The following is a 12,127-nucleotide window of genomic DNA, read 5'->3' as shown; positions in this document are numbered from 1 at the left end:
GGCCGCTCCTTCTGTCCCGGGAACACGGGAGGTACAGCGCTCTGTGTGTGAGGCACTAACGCCATCCCTTCCTGCCGAGGGGCTCTGAGGGACAGGGCAGCGATCACGCAGGGTCGCCCTAAAGAAACCGGGGGGAAAAAATGCCTGCTCTAAATTATCTCTCAACTTGTGCTTAAATGCTGATACGTGAGGCCGCTACACGCTGCCACCAGCCCCCGAGGTTCTCAGATGACAGGGCTTGCACCGCTGCCACACCAGCGTCACGCCGGTGCCCGCCGTCTCCGCTCTCAGGGTTGATCTGTTTGTCCTCCCAGCCCAGAGGACGCCTGCAGGGGCCCCTTCACCTGCTGCGAGCCCCGCTTCCTCATCAGCCCAGGAACTGCGAGTCCTGGCCCTCACCAGGACGCTAAGTCTCGTTTTGAAGAGTTCCGTGTCGCAGTGGCCATCTGCAGCGGGGACAAAGGACGCCTGGTAGAAGAGAACCTGTGAGGCGGTAAAACAGGCGCGTACATATATTCACCATTCCCGATCGTGGCCTTAGGGACTCTCCCTCCACGCTCAGCAGAGCAGCGCTTCACGGTACAAGACTTTACGTTGAAAAAGCAAGTTTAAGACTTTTCAACAGCCGTGACAGGCTCCTCAGATAAGGCAGGTATTGCAGTCTTACTCTCTGTAGGCTGGTTATACCTGTAAAATACATAGGGGATGTTAAATTAAATGAAAACCTTAATTTCCTGGGTTAGGGCGTTGGGCAGTGAAATAATTCACTGAGAAAACACAAGATCATTCTTCAGGAATGTGCTTGGGGACGTGGTGTGCTTCACCCGTTAGAAAGGACTTCCCGTTGGATGGCGGTGTTTTAAGAGGCCGTGGAGAAGGGCTTAGTTTGAAAAGGAGACTGTTTATTTTCATTTCCTGCGGCGTTGCTGACACATACCTGTAGGATTACTACCTTAGCGGGGCTCGGTCTAACGGCATCTCTTCACAGTTTGTTCCGACGTTCTAATAGAGTGCAAAGACCTCTCCTGGGAGATGCATGGTGAAATACAGAGCATGAGGGAAATTGCCCTTGTTTACCTTGACAGAAGCGGCGGCCTCCAGAAATTCGTGCACGACTGCAAAAAATACAATGGTATTCCTCTGTCGGCAGCTGTTCTGTTGAATTGACCCGTCATATTGCTGAACCCCCTGTTGTTTTTACTGACGGTGCCTCTTTGCTCCTCCAGACTCCAAACAGAGCTGTGCTGTGTATCGGTTCATCATTTCCATAAACCCTTCTGATATTGCTGAACTAGACGCAGCTCTTGGAAACTACATCCTTCATAATCCCATCCAAGCTGCACAGATTTTTCAGTCAGTACGTACCTATTTATAGATGAGAGTAGCCAAATGTACATCGTCCGTACCGTCATTTTCCTTTCTCAAGGGAAGTTCTGTTTCCCTCCCAGGTCTGCTTCGTAGCTGTTAAGACCCTCTCGTTAATTGAGCACCTGCAGACAGAGGCCCAGGTGAGTCTGCACCGATTTCCCCCGTTCAGACCTTAAATCTGCAAAGGGTGCTGAGGCCTTAACTAGTACTACTTTTGTGCTACCTTTTCAGTTTTCCTTTGCCCTTTGGTTGTGGTGGTGTTTGTAATTAAAGTGACCCAACCACATTGCACGAGTTTTGAGATAATTAATACGAAACCAAATTACTCTCACACCTCCTGCAGGTCTGATTATTTTTTTTCTTGTGGCTGGGCATCACCTTGTGTGTTTGTCCACATGAGGAATGCAGTTTCCAGGAGAAGAATCTGTTGCTGGTATTAATGTCACCGTGTCTCTCGTTAGATCAGCGTGCTGCTGAAACCGACTCACCTGCCGCCTTTACCAAGCTACGTTCTGAGCCTCGCTGCCTCTCCCTTTGATTACACGTCCCACAGATTTTACATGGCTGAAGGAATAGCGATGGCAGTGGGGACAGTAACAAAATACACTCAAGGAGCAAGATTTCTTTGTACCGAGGAAACCTGCCCATTTTCTGAAGGTAGCAAAAAAGAAATGGGGACTGTTTCAAAACCTTCTTAGTAATTTCAGTAACAGAGGTTAAAACCCTGCACTTTGCACGAGCGCAGTGTGATTTTTGTTAATGGAAAGCAGAGGCTGCTCAGCATCAGGAAGTGTTTTGGGAGCACAGCCGGGCAGCAGACCGTTTTCCTAACGCTGGAGATGATCGTTTATGTGAGAAAAGACAGGTCACCAATACAAGTTAATAAGTCATCTGAAAGACAAATAGCTAAACTAGTAAATATTTTTTTTTTCTTGGAAACTGTGTGTTTGTGTAAAAATGCCGCAGCACAGTATGCTTGAGCGGCTGGTGAAAGCTTCAAGCGTATAGCGAGCGTGCTTCAGTGAGAGGCCGACCTGTGTGGAGCCGCTGCTTTGAGCGATACCGCTGCCGTGCCCCCACGTCACGGGATCAGGTTTTAGGCACCTCGCAGGCTGTTTTGTTTGTTTGCTGCTGCTTGTAACAGAGACCACAGAATTTTAGGAGATGCACAATCGCATAACAAAACCTCCTAACGGTGTCTCTGTGAGGGCACGCACCTCTTGTGATGAATATCCCTGTCGCGGGTCCTTTCCACGCCAGGCAGCGCTCCAAAAGCCAGGCCGAGCGTTCCGCCCGGGAAAGCGTGGCAGGGAATCCTGCCATCTTCTGTTCAACCTCCCACAACTGCATGATCCTTCTACCGGCAGCGTGGGGTGTGAGTGCAGGAAGAAACACACAGTTAATTTGGCATGTCACCGTCCAGCGTTTAATTGCTTCTGTTCTTAATGGGAAATGTAAAGCAAAAGCCGTGTCCTTGTTTTAAATAGTTTTTTCTCTTTTTTTTCCCAGGGTTTAGGTACATAAGAGTGCATCTGCCTGGAGCTACAGAGTCTGCCACAGTGAGGAGTGATTTTGTGTGTGGTTCGTGTTCTTCGCCGCTGCAGGAAGACATGAAATTTAGAGTACTTGGTGGTAGGATCTGTGTGATTTTAGTTTCACAGCTGTATCTCTCCTACGTGCGTCACACCATACGTAAACAAAATGGTTCAGGGAAAAAGCCCCAAAACACACCAGTCATTTAGAAAAATTTGTAAAAAGCTGTACTGTTCTCAAGAGAACTAACCTTTCCTTTGCCTTTGTTTTGAAAGATAAACAAATAGTTGAAATGATCGATGCCAAAGTTCTTAATGCTCTGAAGGGGTTCTCCGGTGGTCAGTGGTGCTGCAGGATTCAGACGTTTACCCTTTTCCTGAGAGGTGAGCTGGGGCCTGGCACTGAGCTGCAGCTATCCCTGCCCGTTTCCTGTACAGGTCCGTGTCTCTGGGTACAATGCTGAAAGCCCTGCTTTATATTGCGGTTCTTTTAAAAAATCAGGGGAAGAAAACAGATGAAGTTAGCTGGGCCACTGAACGGTATTTCCAGCAGTGCCCCAGCTGTGGTGTTCACTTGTAACCCTTTGTTTCAGTGACATCCCCTGGTCAGCGCTGCAGTGTCACCTTCTCACTGGAGCTTGTTTTTATGTCCATTCCACTTCCTCCGGTCGTGCTGTCCTGTAGTGACTTTGTGCATTTTTAACATCCTTCCTCCACCTAGCTGGTTTCTACGTCCCGACAGGATTTTTGGCTTCTCCTGCCACTACCTTCCACATTGCAAATACCCAATGATTTCTAAGGTGAATATCCAACTTACGTCACAGCTTACCGACGTATTTCCATTAATTCCCTTCACAAAACACAAAAAGACCTCACATTCCAAAAGTGTAGTGAATTATACAGTTCATTTCTTGAAAATTAAATAGAAAATAACAATAATAATAAAAGCATAAGCCAGAATCTCTGGCTGGGATGCTGCAAGTTATGCATGCATTAAATTGCCGCTGGCTTCAGTGGTCAGTGAGGTGAGGTGGGGTCTCACAGCTGAGGTTCAGACGTGGTCAGACCTAACTCTCATTTCCAAAAAATAAATATGGTTTTTTAAAGGTGTCCAGAAATACAAAGATTCCCCAAGCTGTTTGTGTGTCTTTTTGAAGTCTGTTTAGTTTGGATCTCCTTTTCACTGTGCTTTTCTCTGACATTTATAGGACACGTAACCAATAATGGTGTCACTGCAAATAGGAACAGACACTTGCAAGCAACAGTCCATTTTCTTTGCAGAACTAAACACATCATCCATTTTCCTTAGCAGGAATCGAAGGTGCTGTCCTTGCCTCGTGCACTGATTGATTCCAACCGTGTGCTTCCTGTCATTCTGGCCCATGGTGGGGAAGCTGGCATCCTGCTGCCATTTTCTGCCATTAAATCACAACATCGAGCTGTCCAGAAGGGGAAGAACAGTTTTCTGACCATGCGTTTATGCCCTGACTCATGTACAGGTTCCTCTCATCACCACCCACCTTTTTTATTTAATTTCTAGATGAACTAGCCAATCAAATGAAAATAGGGAACCAGTACAAGATAATAGGAATTCCAGCGTGCGTGCAGAACGGCTTACAAGCTACGGCATGTATCGAGGTCAACAGCATACAGCTCCAGAGACCAAGTGGTAAGACAGTTCCGTTAGGAATTGACTAAAAACACTTGGAAAACCTTCTAGAGCAACATCCTGAGAGTCGGTGCTGGTGTCTGTTAGCTCGAGGTGCAGATTACGGAACTGCTCGGGGACTTTCCTCTCGCTCACTGTGAGGGGTCAGTATCTTCTGCCCGCTTCCCACGCACTGGGAAACTACAGAACAATTCACTGCCATCCTTCAGCTTCTCTTCCCAAGGGACCTCTCCCGTCCCTTGGGAGGCACTTTGAAGTCATACGTGGAATGAACCTGATATTTCAGTTTGTTACCCCATTCTTCCTCCATCAGCTTTAGCAGATCCCGTCTGCTGCCTTTAGTAGGAAAATTGATAGTGCCGAACATTTACATTCGGTCAGCTATTTCCATTCTGAGCCAGTGCTTAACAAACATCCCCGTTCTCGGTAAGTTTCGTGTCAAGACCAGCCGGGTGGTTTGTGCTGGTGTATCTGCACAGCTCTCTGGCGAAGGGTCTGTTCACCTGCACTTTGTTTTCAGTAGGTCCTTCCTTTGTCAGCAACAGCTTTAAGCATCTACTCTCGCTGACCTCCGGCTCGTGCTGGAGGTTTTCTGCCATCCTTGCCAACATCTTCGCTTCTCAAGTTGTTCCACCAGGAACCTACAATACTCTGAAACTTGCCGTACTGCTGAGTCTAGTGCAGACGTGTGAGAAAGAGAACACGGATTATCTGGATCTGCTGATTGTGACAAGTGACACGCTCGTAATTGACAGGTGAGTCCTTAATTTTAACATAAATCAGAATTAAAACATGAGTATTTTTGAAAGTAACATGGTTGGTCTTACATGAAAAGCTAGAGACTGTATATTAAAAGAATATACAGACTATGTAACTAAATACTGTTATTGATTTAAACAGAATTACTTTCTCCTTCCCCAACTCAAATCAGGGCTTCACTTTTTGAAAAAGATCTTTGAAAGGAACATGAATTTTACTTTCAGCTGAGAGTTCTTAAAAAAATTCATTAGTATTTTTTGTTGTGCAAAAACATACTTTTAATACATTTCAAAATTTAGCTGTAGAAATTAGTTCAAAATTTAAAAAAAAAATGGGCTGCAGGCAGTTTTGCCTGGGTTAAGAGCAAGATTTCGTAAGAGCACTCACAGGAGCTCCGTGCTCTAAGAATCAGAACATCTGGTTGACACTAAGGCAGCTGCACTCTGTAAATCGCAGTCAGAACTGTCACTTGTGCTGCGTCCCGTGCGCACTCAGCGTTCCAGTGCCAGCAGCCTGGCACAGCCGCTAGTGCGGGGGTACCAGGTACTGACTTCTACTGGGATGGGAGCCTAATGTCCCATACCTTTTAATTTTAATTAATATTTTCTTCCAGTTATTAAGAGTAGGATAAATTGTGCTCTGACATCCAAAAATTATTTGGAGCTTTGACTGCGGAACCAGATGGGCAGTTTCAACCTCTTTGTGCCAAGGAACTTAGTACAGGGGATGGAAAAAAAACCCTGTACACCCACTTTCTCAGGAAGAACAGGGGGGCGTGACCCAGGCAGGCAGAGCTTCTGAGGTCCAGCCAGCCAGGGTTCCTGCTCCTCTGCCCTTTGACACCAGTGGCAAAGTGCCTCTGGAGCAGGAGTTAATGATACAGGGTTAAATTAGGAGACTTTGACATCCTAGAAAGTGCCTGTAGAGCAGACAGAGAACGGGAGCCTTGCTGGCAGCTGTTGGAGAGGGAGCTTGGACTCCACCGCTGTATCAGAGTTAAACGTTTCGAGTGACTGGTTTTGACAAAGGTTGTTTCTAAGAGAGTCGTGTATATATATGCACACCATTATACCATATTTAAGTTTTGAAAAAAATGGAGTAATTGAACAATTTATGACTGAGAGTTATTTCAACCTCTAGGCTCCTGAATTACAGCATGTGCCTTCTGCCCCGGGGCGTACGCCACCCACCTGCCAGTGAAATCTTCCCTTCTGTGTCCAAAGACAAGCACGGCACAGGCAGCGCCAGCATTCAGGGCTGCAGCGCGGTGCTGGCCAAGGGCGGCATCTGCTACATCGGCGACCTGTCTGCATACAGAAAGGATAAGCTTGAGCTGCTGCAGTCCGGTAACCTCACACCCACCAACAAACAGGGCACAGAACAACCCAGACACAGCCGGCTTTGTTACCCCAGTGTAACTGCCATGTTCTGTCCCGTCCTAGTGCTGGAGAGCAGAACCACAGCAGTGTTCATTCCTGGGAAGAAGTACGGAGAAGAGGCTGACCAGCAAGTGACCATCCCCCTGCAGACCAACTTCTGGTCCTTCGTCGATGTGGATTCCTCCCCAAAGAAACACGCGCAGAGGGATAACTTCTTAATTGGGCAGATGGTAAAGCACCTGCCTTGCCATGACAGTAACTTTGCTGCAGAGGTCATTTGTGGTTATGGGTAGTGGAACTTAGAAAACACTGAAAACAACCCAATGGGTTAGTATTGCCCCAAAAGTCACAGATGAAGTGACTTTAAATGCAGCAGTACCTTCTGAAACGAGCTAGCTTTCCCCCCAGTAGGTATTGCTCAGCCCAGAGATCAAACAGTGCAGTGAAAACACCGCCCCCACTGGGGGAGTCAAAAGACCAAATCGATTGTTTTCTCTGGATTTTCTCTCTAGGATGTGAGTTTGATTCCACCTAACCTCATAGATGCTTTTGGGCTTCTAATACACACCGAGTTCCTTTCGTGTCGATTGTCTTCTCCTCTCGTACGCCACACCCTGAAGAAAGCCGTTGCTCCTGAAGCCGTGCTGTACAAAGTCTCACAGCAGTTCCGAACGCAGGATTACGAGGAGGTAACAGATCCCGACACTTAGAGCCGCGGTACTCTGGGGAATGTTGTGCTGCTCCTGCAGTCACAGGTTCTCTGCACACCCCGAGGGCTTCTTTTTAAACCTGTTCATACCCCACCACTTCCTGCCTGTTTGCCCACCACCAGGCTCACTGATATCAGCCTCAGTTCTTCACAAGGGCCAGCATCACCCGCTCAGTTTGATCTTGTTTGAGGAACACACCAGGTTAGCATTCACCTGAGAACAGACCCCCGGGACCTGCCTTAGAATGGAGTGTTCACTTCACTACAGATTGTGGAGTATTCTGGTCAGAGTAAACGGTCAGTATCCCCAGTGTAATTAACTAACAGGGGATTCTGGGGAGTGTCTGGGATCTGTCCTTACGCACACCTGAATGGTGACAGCTGTCCTTCCAAAAACTGCTGGTAGCACCATGTCCAGCCAACGCTACTACAGAGTGTCCCAACACTGTTACTGTGCCAGGGCAGGGTTAGAAGGTGGGAGTGTACCTCCTGTCTTCTCCAGGTAAATACTAAGAGGTATGCTATATCCTCTCTCTAGTTTATCTCAGTTGCCAAGAACCTTCACGTTGAACTGAGTTCAGAAGCAGAAAACCTCATTCAGGGCTACTATCTTGCAAGTCGCAGAGTGCGAAGAGATTCGGTTCATGGAGCAACACTATCAGCACCTGCACTGAAGATTCTGTATGTCCTACTCTTCACATAGTAAGGGAAACACCTGTGTTCCAAACAAATTGCACTAACCTGCTCAAGAGCTTGTTAAATCAGCCTAGACAAGGCTCTTAAGTTTAAAAACTCAAGCATAAAGAATTGTATTTAGCATTTATGAATACCATTTATTATATATATAGATGGTGGGAATATGTCAAAAGAACTGTACCAGGCAGAACACCCCAGTGATTCCAGAAACAGTTACACCGTTAAAGCTACCTAGAAAAACAGAAATGGGATTTAAATTACCACAGCTTTGTACTATGCAAGCTGAGAAAACATTAACAGTGGGTATGGTGCCAGGTTCCACTGCTTTCACAGCACGTGCTTTGCCAGTGCCCAGTAACCTGCACAGCATTTGCGGGGAGGTGACACCGCTGAAGCACGGAAAACCCCTGCTGCAGTGTGACCTTCCAGCTGCCAGCAGCACCTGGACCAGGGCCACACCCCCCACTGTCAGGGCTGCGGTGGCTGTCTGTTGGTTCTGATATGCTTATACCCATCTCCTAGGATCTCACTGGCTAAGGCTCATGCTAAACTCAGTTTAAGGCAGTCGGTGCTGGAGGAAGATGCGCTGATCGCTGTCTTGTTGCTGGAGTCGGCTCTTACCCTGAAACATGGTAAGTAACACAAGTTCATCTTCAGTCTGGGGTCCATCGTCCTCATGTTTTGGCACTTTGAAATCAACCATTTGCAGTCAGTTCATTCCAGTCCAAGTCCAGAATTCCCCTGCTGAAGGCTGACAGCAGACATCCTTCAGCTGACTCTCCCAGAGTCCCGGTGCCACCCGTACATCAGGAGGCCACAGGCAGCACCAAGCCAGCATCCTTTGTGCCACTTACACGAGGCTGTGCTCCTCTAATGCTGGTCAAGGGCGAGCTCAGGGCAGATGTCTCTTCCTGGGGAAACATAACACAAGGGCTGGCTGGGGTTTTTGTTTATCTGGCATCACGTTTGGCCACCCGCACATCTGGCAGCAAGACAAGAATTATGATGTTAACACTTAAAAATGGTGACATACAAAACTGCATTACACAGTAACCTCTGTCACAGCTTTATTTGCTTCCGACTCCTGGCAAGATCCAAGTCTTCTAATCTAAGTCGCGATTTCTTCCTCGCTTAGGCAAGTCTGCATTATGCATAGCCCCAAACCCCGTGTTTCCATTTGACCTGAGCGATGAGGACTCCCTGCACCAGCGAGACAGTTACCTCGCGCAGTGTCACCACCAGCTGCTGCAGTTCATTGCCGCGTACGGCCCGGGAGCCCACAACAGCACTCGTGAAGAGTGAGGACCCCACACTGCAAGGACGCCTGAGGCACCGCCTTTTTGAGAGACCCCAGTCAGAAAGACACCACTAGTAATGGTGTTACTGTTCTGTGAGACAGCCCCGGGCTGTTTCAGTAAGGAACAAAGCAGCACCAACAGGATTTAATGACGAGTTGTGTGACAATGTTGCTGGACAGCAGGAGTAATCTCTTCACCCCTGCACCCTCAGCTTCAGAATCAATCCACAACCTGAACATCTCTCCCTGGGGCTGCTGCTCACCCAGCACAAAGCAAGGAGCACAGCAGCGTTTTAGTAAGACTACAACTAACAATTAAACCAGGAGTTCACAGTCCGGTGTTTCATTCAGCTACATGAACTCTCTGCTGTGTTTCTGGTTGCTTCTTTTCAGATGTATCGCGCAACAAGGGGTGCATATGTTTAAGTATATTAAAACTCTATTTCCCCCACGTAAGTTACTCATCCTCTACATGTTTTGCAGTGTACAAACGTGTCGCCATACTGCTCGATGCTCTATGTCTTAGTTTTACGTAACAGCGACAGAATATTAGCCCAGGATGCCAGTGTGCTCCTGTAACCTAAGGAAAACAAACCCCAGTGTGTCCACAGTCCATCTAAACTGCAAGGGACAGCAGATCCCTCCCAGAAAGGGGGAAAAACCGCTCCTAGATGGCTCCGAGAGCTCAACTCTACCACTGACACCAGAAACACTCTCATCTAGGCAAAACACCCACAACTTTCCCTGCAGGTTTTAACCCGTGATTTATTCACTTTTGATCAATTTATTCGGTACACTGAAATATTCATACCAATTCTAAAGGTTCCCGCAAGCGCACTTCCCCTTCTAGAGCCACACTCACCTCAGCTTCCTTCGAGGACTACTCACAGGTTTTCACTGAGCAGCTACTCCCTGCCTCGCAATGGACTCTGAGGAACAGGAAGACCCTCGAGAGCACTGCCAGGGGCAGAGCACATCCGCATTTCAGGCTGCTGTTTTCTGGTTTACAACAAAAAAAACAAGCAAGAAAAAGCATTTCAAAGTCAGTCAGTTTTCTGCACGCTTCATCCATCCATACCGAGTTATCGACGTGGCTGGCATGTCAGACCCAAAGGTACACATCACACAGCCGTCAGATGGGTAAACGGCAAGGGTTATCATCATCATGCCAGCAGTTACTTCTGAACACACTGGAATCAAGGTCCTGTATAAATCACAACTTTTGACAAGCCGTGCTAAGGAGTTTGTATCCTTACAAAAAATATACTGCAGAAGGAGCACAACTCTCTTTGCCTCTCCCCTGAGGTTTTACACAAAAACTAGACCAGCAGCAGACCACAGGCAAGGGGCAGCAGTCAGGCAGTGGTCCAGGAGCATCCTTGAGTAAGAGGCCACCACCCCTCCAGAGTGGCCAAGTGGCCAGGACGGGCTTCACCAGCCAGCCCTGCGGGTTCCTGGAGCCCCAGCACTGCGCTGCCCCTGCAGAAGCAGCTTACCCTCATGAACAGAGCACAGAACAGGTTCAGTGTGGCCAGGGACAAGAGGGGAAGAACCACCCTCCGTGGGCCCAGGAGGGCCGGTCCCTCCCTGCTGTTACAGCTCTGATGCCGAGTATTATCCTCAAGGCCAAGTTCACGGCTGTGGCCGCCCTTCCCTCTGCAATATGTTCCAACAGGCTGACACGGCTGAGTGCCACAGGGACAATGGTCTGGACAACTGCTCTTCATCCCCTCACCTGCAGCCATCAGCTGTGACCTCTCCAAAGCAGAGGTCCTGCTTCCCTCCCCAGTTGAAAACTAGATTCTCTGACATGACTACAAACCCTTCCCATCTGCTTCCTTCAGGATTCTGAGATTGCACCTCCACCTCCTCCTCCTTAGAGGTTCGGTAGCTGTCTCAGTACTTTGTGGTAGAATTTCAACCTCTTAAGTGAGGCAAGCACTCACACTCCTCCTTGGCCCACCCATAAGAGAATTTACAAGCCACAGAACAGCTTCAGGACCCCAGACCTGGCTGTCAGGAGACTCTCCTCAACATTTAAGTAATGAGAAATAATTACCTTCCGTAGCTTCAGAATTTACGTGACACCTCTCTGCTTGCATGGTATCAGTGTGGCGGAGCCCAGACTGAGGAACCGAGTCATCTCTTCACCTTCTGTCTAAAACAATGGAAAGAAATAAAGGATGTTTGTTCAGAGAACTCCACTGCAGGGCTGGCAGCAGCAAACATCACCATTTCCCTGGGCTGAAGAAACACCAGCCTCACTGCTGGGGATAAACCACCGATGGCACTAGCAGAGATCAAGGTTAAACAGCAGTGTGACCATTTTCCTGGAGCAAGCTCCGGGGTGAGGATGACTGCCTGCAAGGCTGCCGCACTGCTCCTAACAAACACCTCCTGGGGTACAGCCTTCACCCCCAGCTCACATCCTGCGCCCTGGGGAACACTGACATGTTTGTGGTTCAGTTAAGGTCAGAGACCACAGAGAGCCTGGGGCCTGTCCCTGTCAGAACCCACCAGCGTGAAGCTGTATTCCCAACCCAGAGAGGGCACAGGCAGGGTCACTGTACGACACCCGCCAAATTCCCCAGAGGGTAAAAAGGTCATTTATCTTCAGAACGGGGACACGCATTTGCTGGTGAAACTGATTTATCAGCAGAACCAAGTCACCCTGGGTGTCCGGTCTGTCATCACTGAAGACTTGATAACCCTCAGCAG

General features: G+C 48.3%; 1 protein-coding gene across 1 annotated transcript; it reads left to right on the top strand.

Moving 5' to 3' along the window:
- Positions 1–1,032: 1,032 nt before the first annotated feature.
- Positions 1,033–9,414, top strand: MCMDC2 (minichromosome maintenance domain containing 2). Its single transcript, XM_010142776.1, has 14 exons — positions 1,033–1,132; positions 1,227–1,357; positions 1,449–1,508; positions 1,830–2,025; positions 2,878–3,000; positions 3,177–3,284; positions 4,441–4,569; positions 5,093–5,324; positions 6,469–6,674; positions 6,771–6,937; positions 7,220–7,396; positions 7,955–8,097; positions 8,635–8,744; positions 9,248–9,414. Exons 1-14 carry the CDS (start codon positions 1,033–1,035, stop codon positions 9,412–9,414), a joined length of 2,049 nt encoding a protein of 682 aa, XP_010141078.1.
- Positions 9,415–12,127: the final 2,713 nt, after the last annotated feature.

Source organism: Buceros rhinoceros, unplaced genomic scaffold, assembly GCF_000710305.1.
Source record: "Buceros rhinoceros silvestris isolate BGI_N320 unplaced genomic scaffold, ASM71030v1 scaffold27320, whole genome shotgun sequence".
NCBI classification, from domain to species: Eukaryota; Metazoa; Chordata; class Aves; order Bucerotiformes; family Bucerotidae; genus Buceros; species Buceros rhinoceros.
The sequence above is the reverse complement of the archived record's forward strand: the minus strand, read 5'-3'. Positions and strand labels throughout refer to the sequence as shown.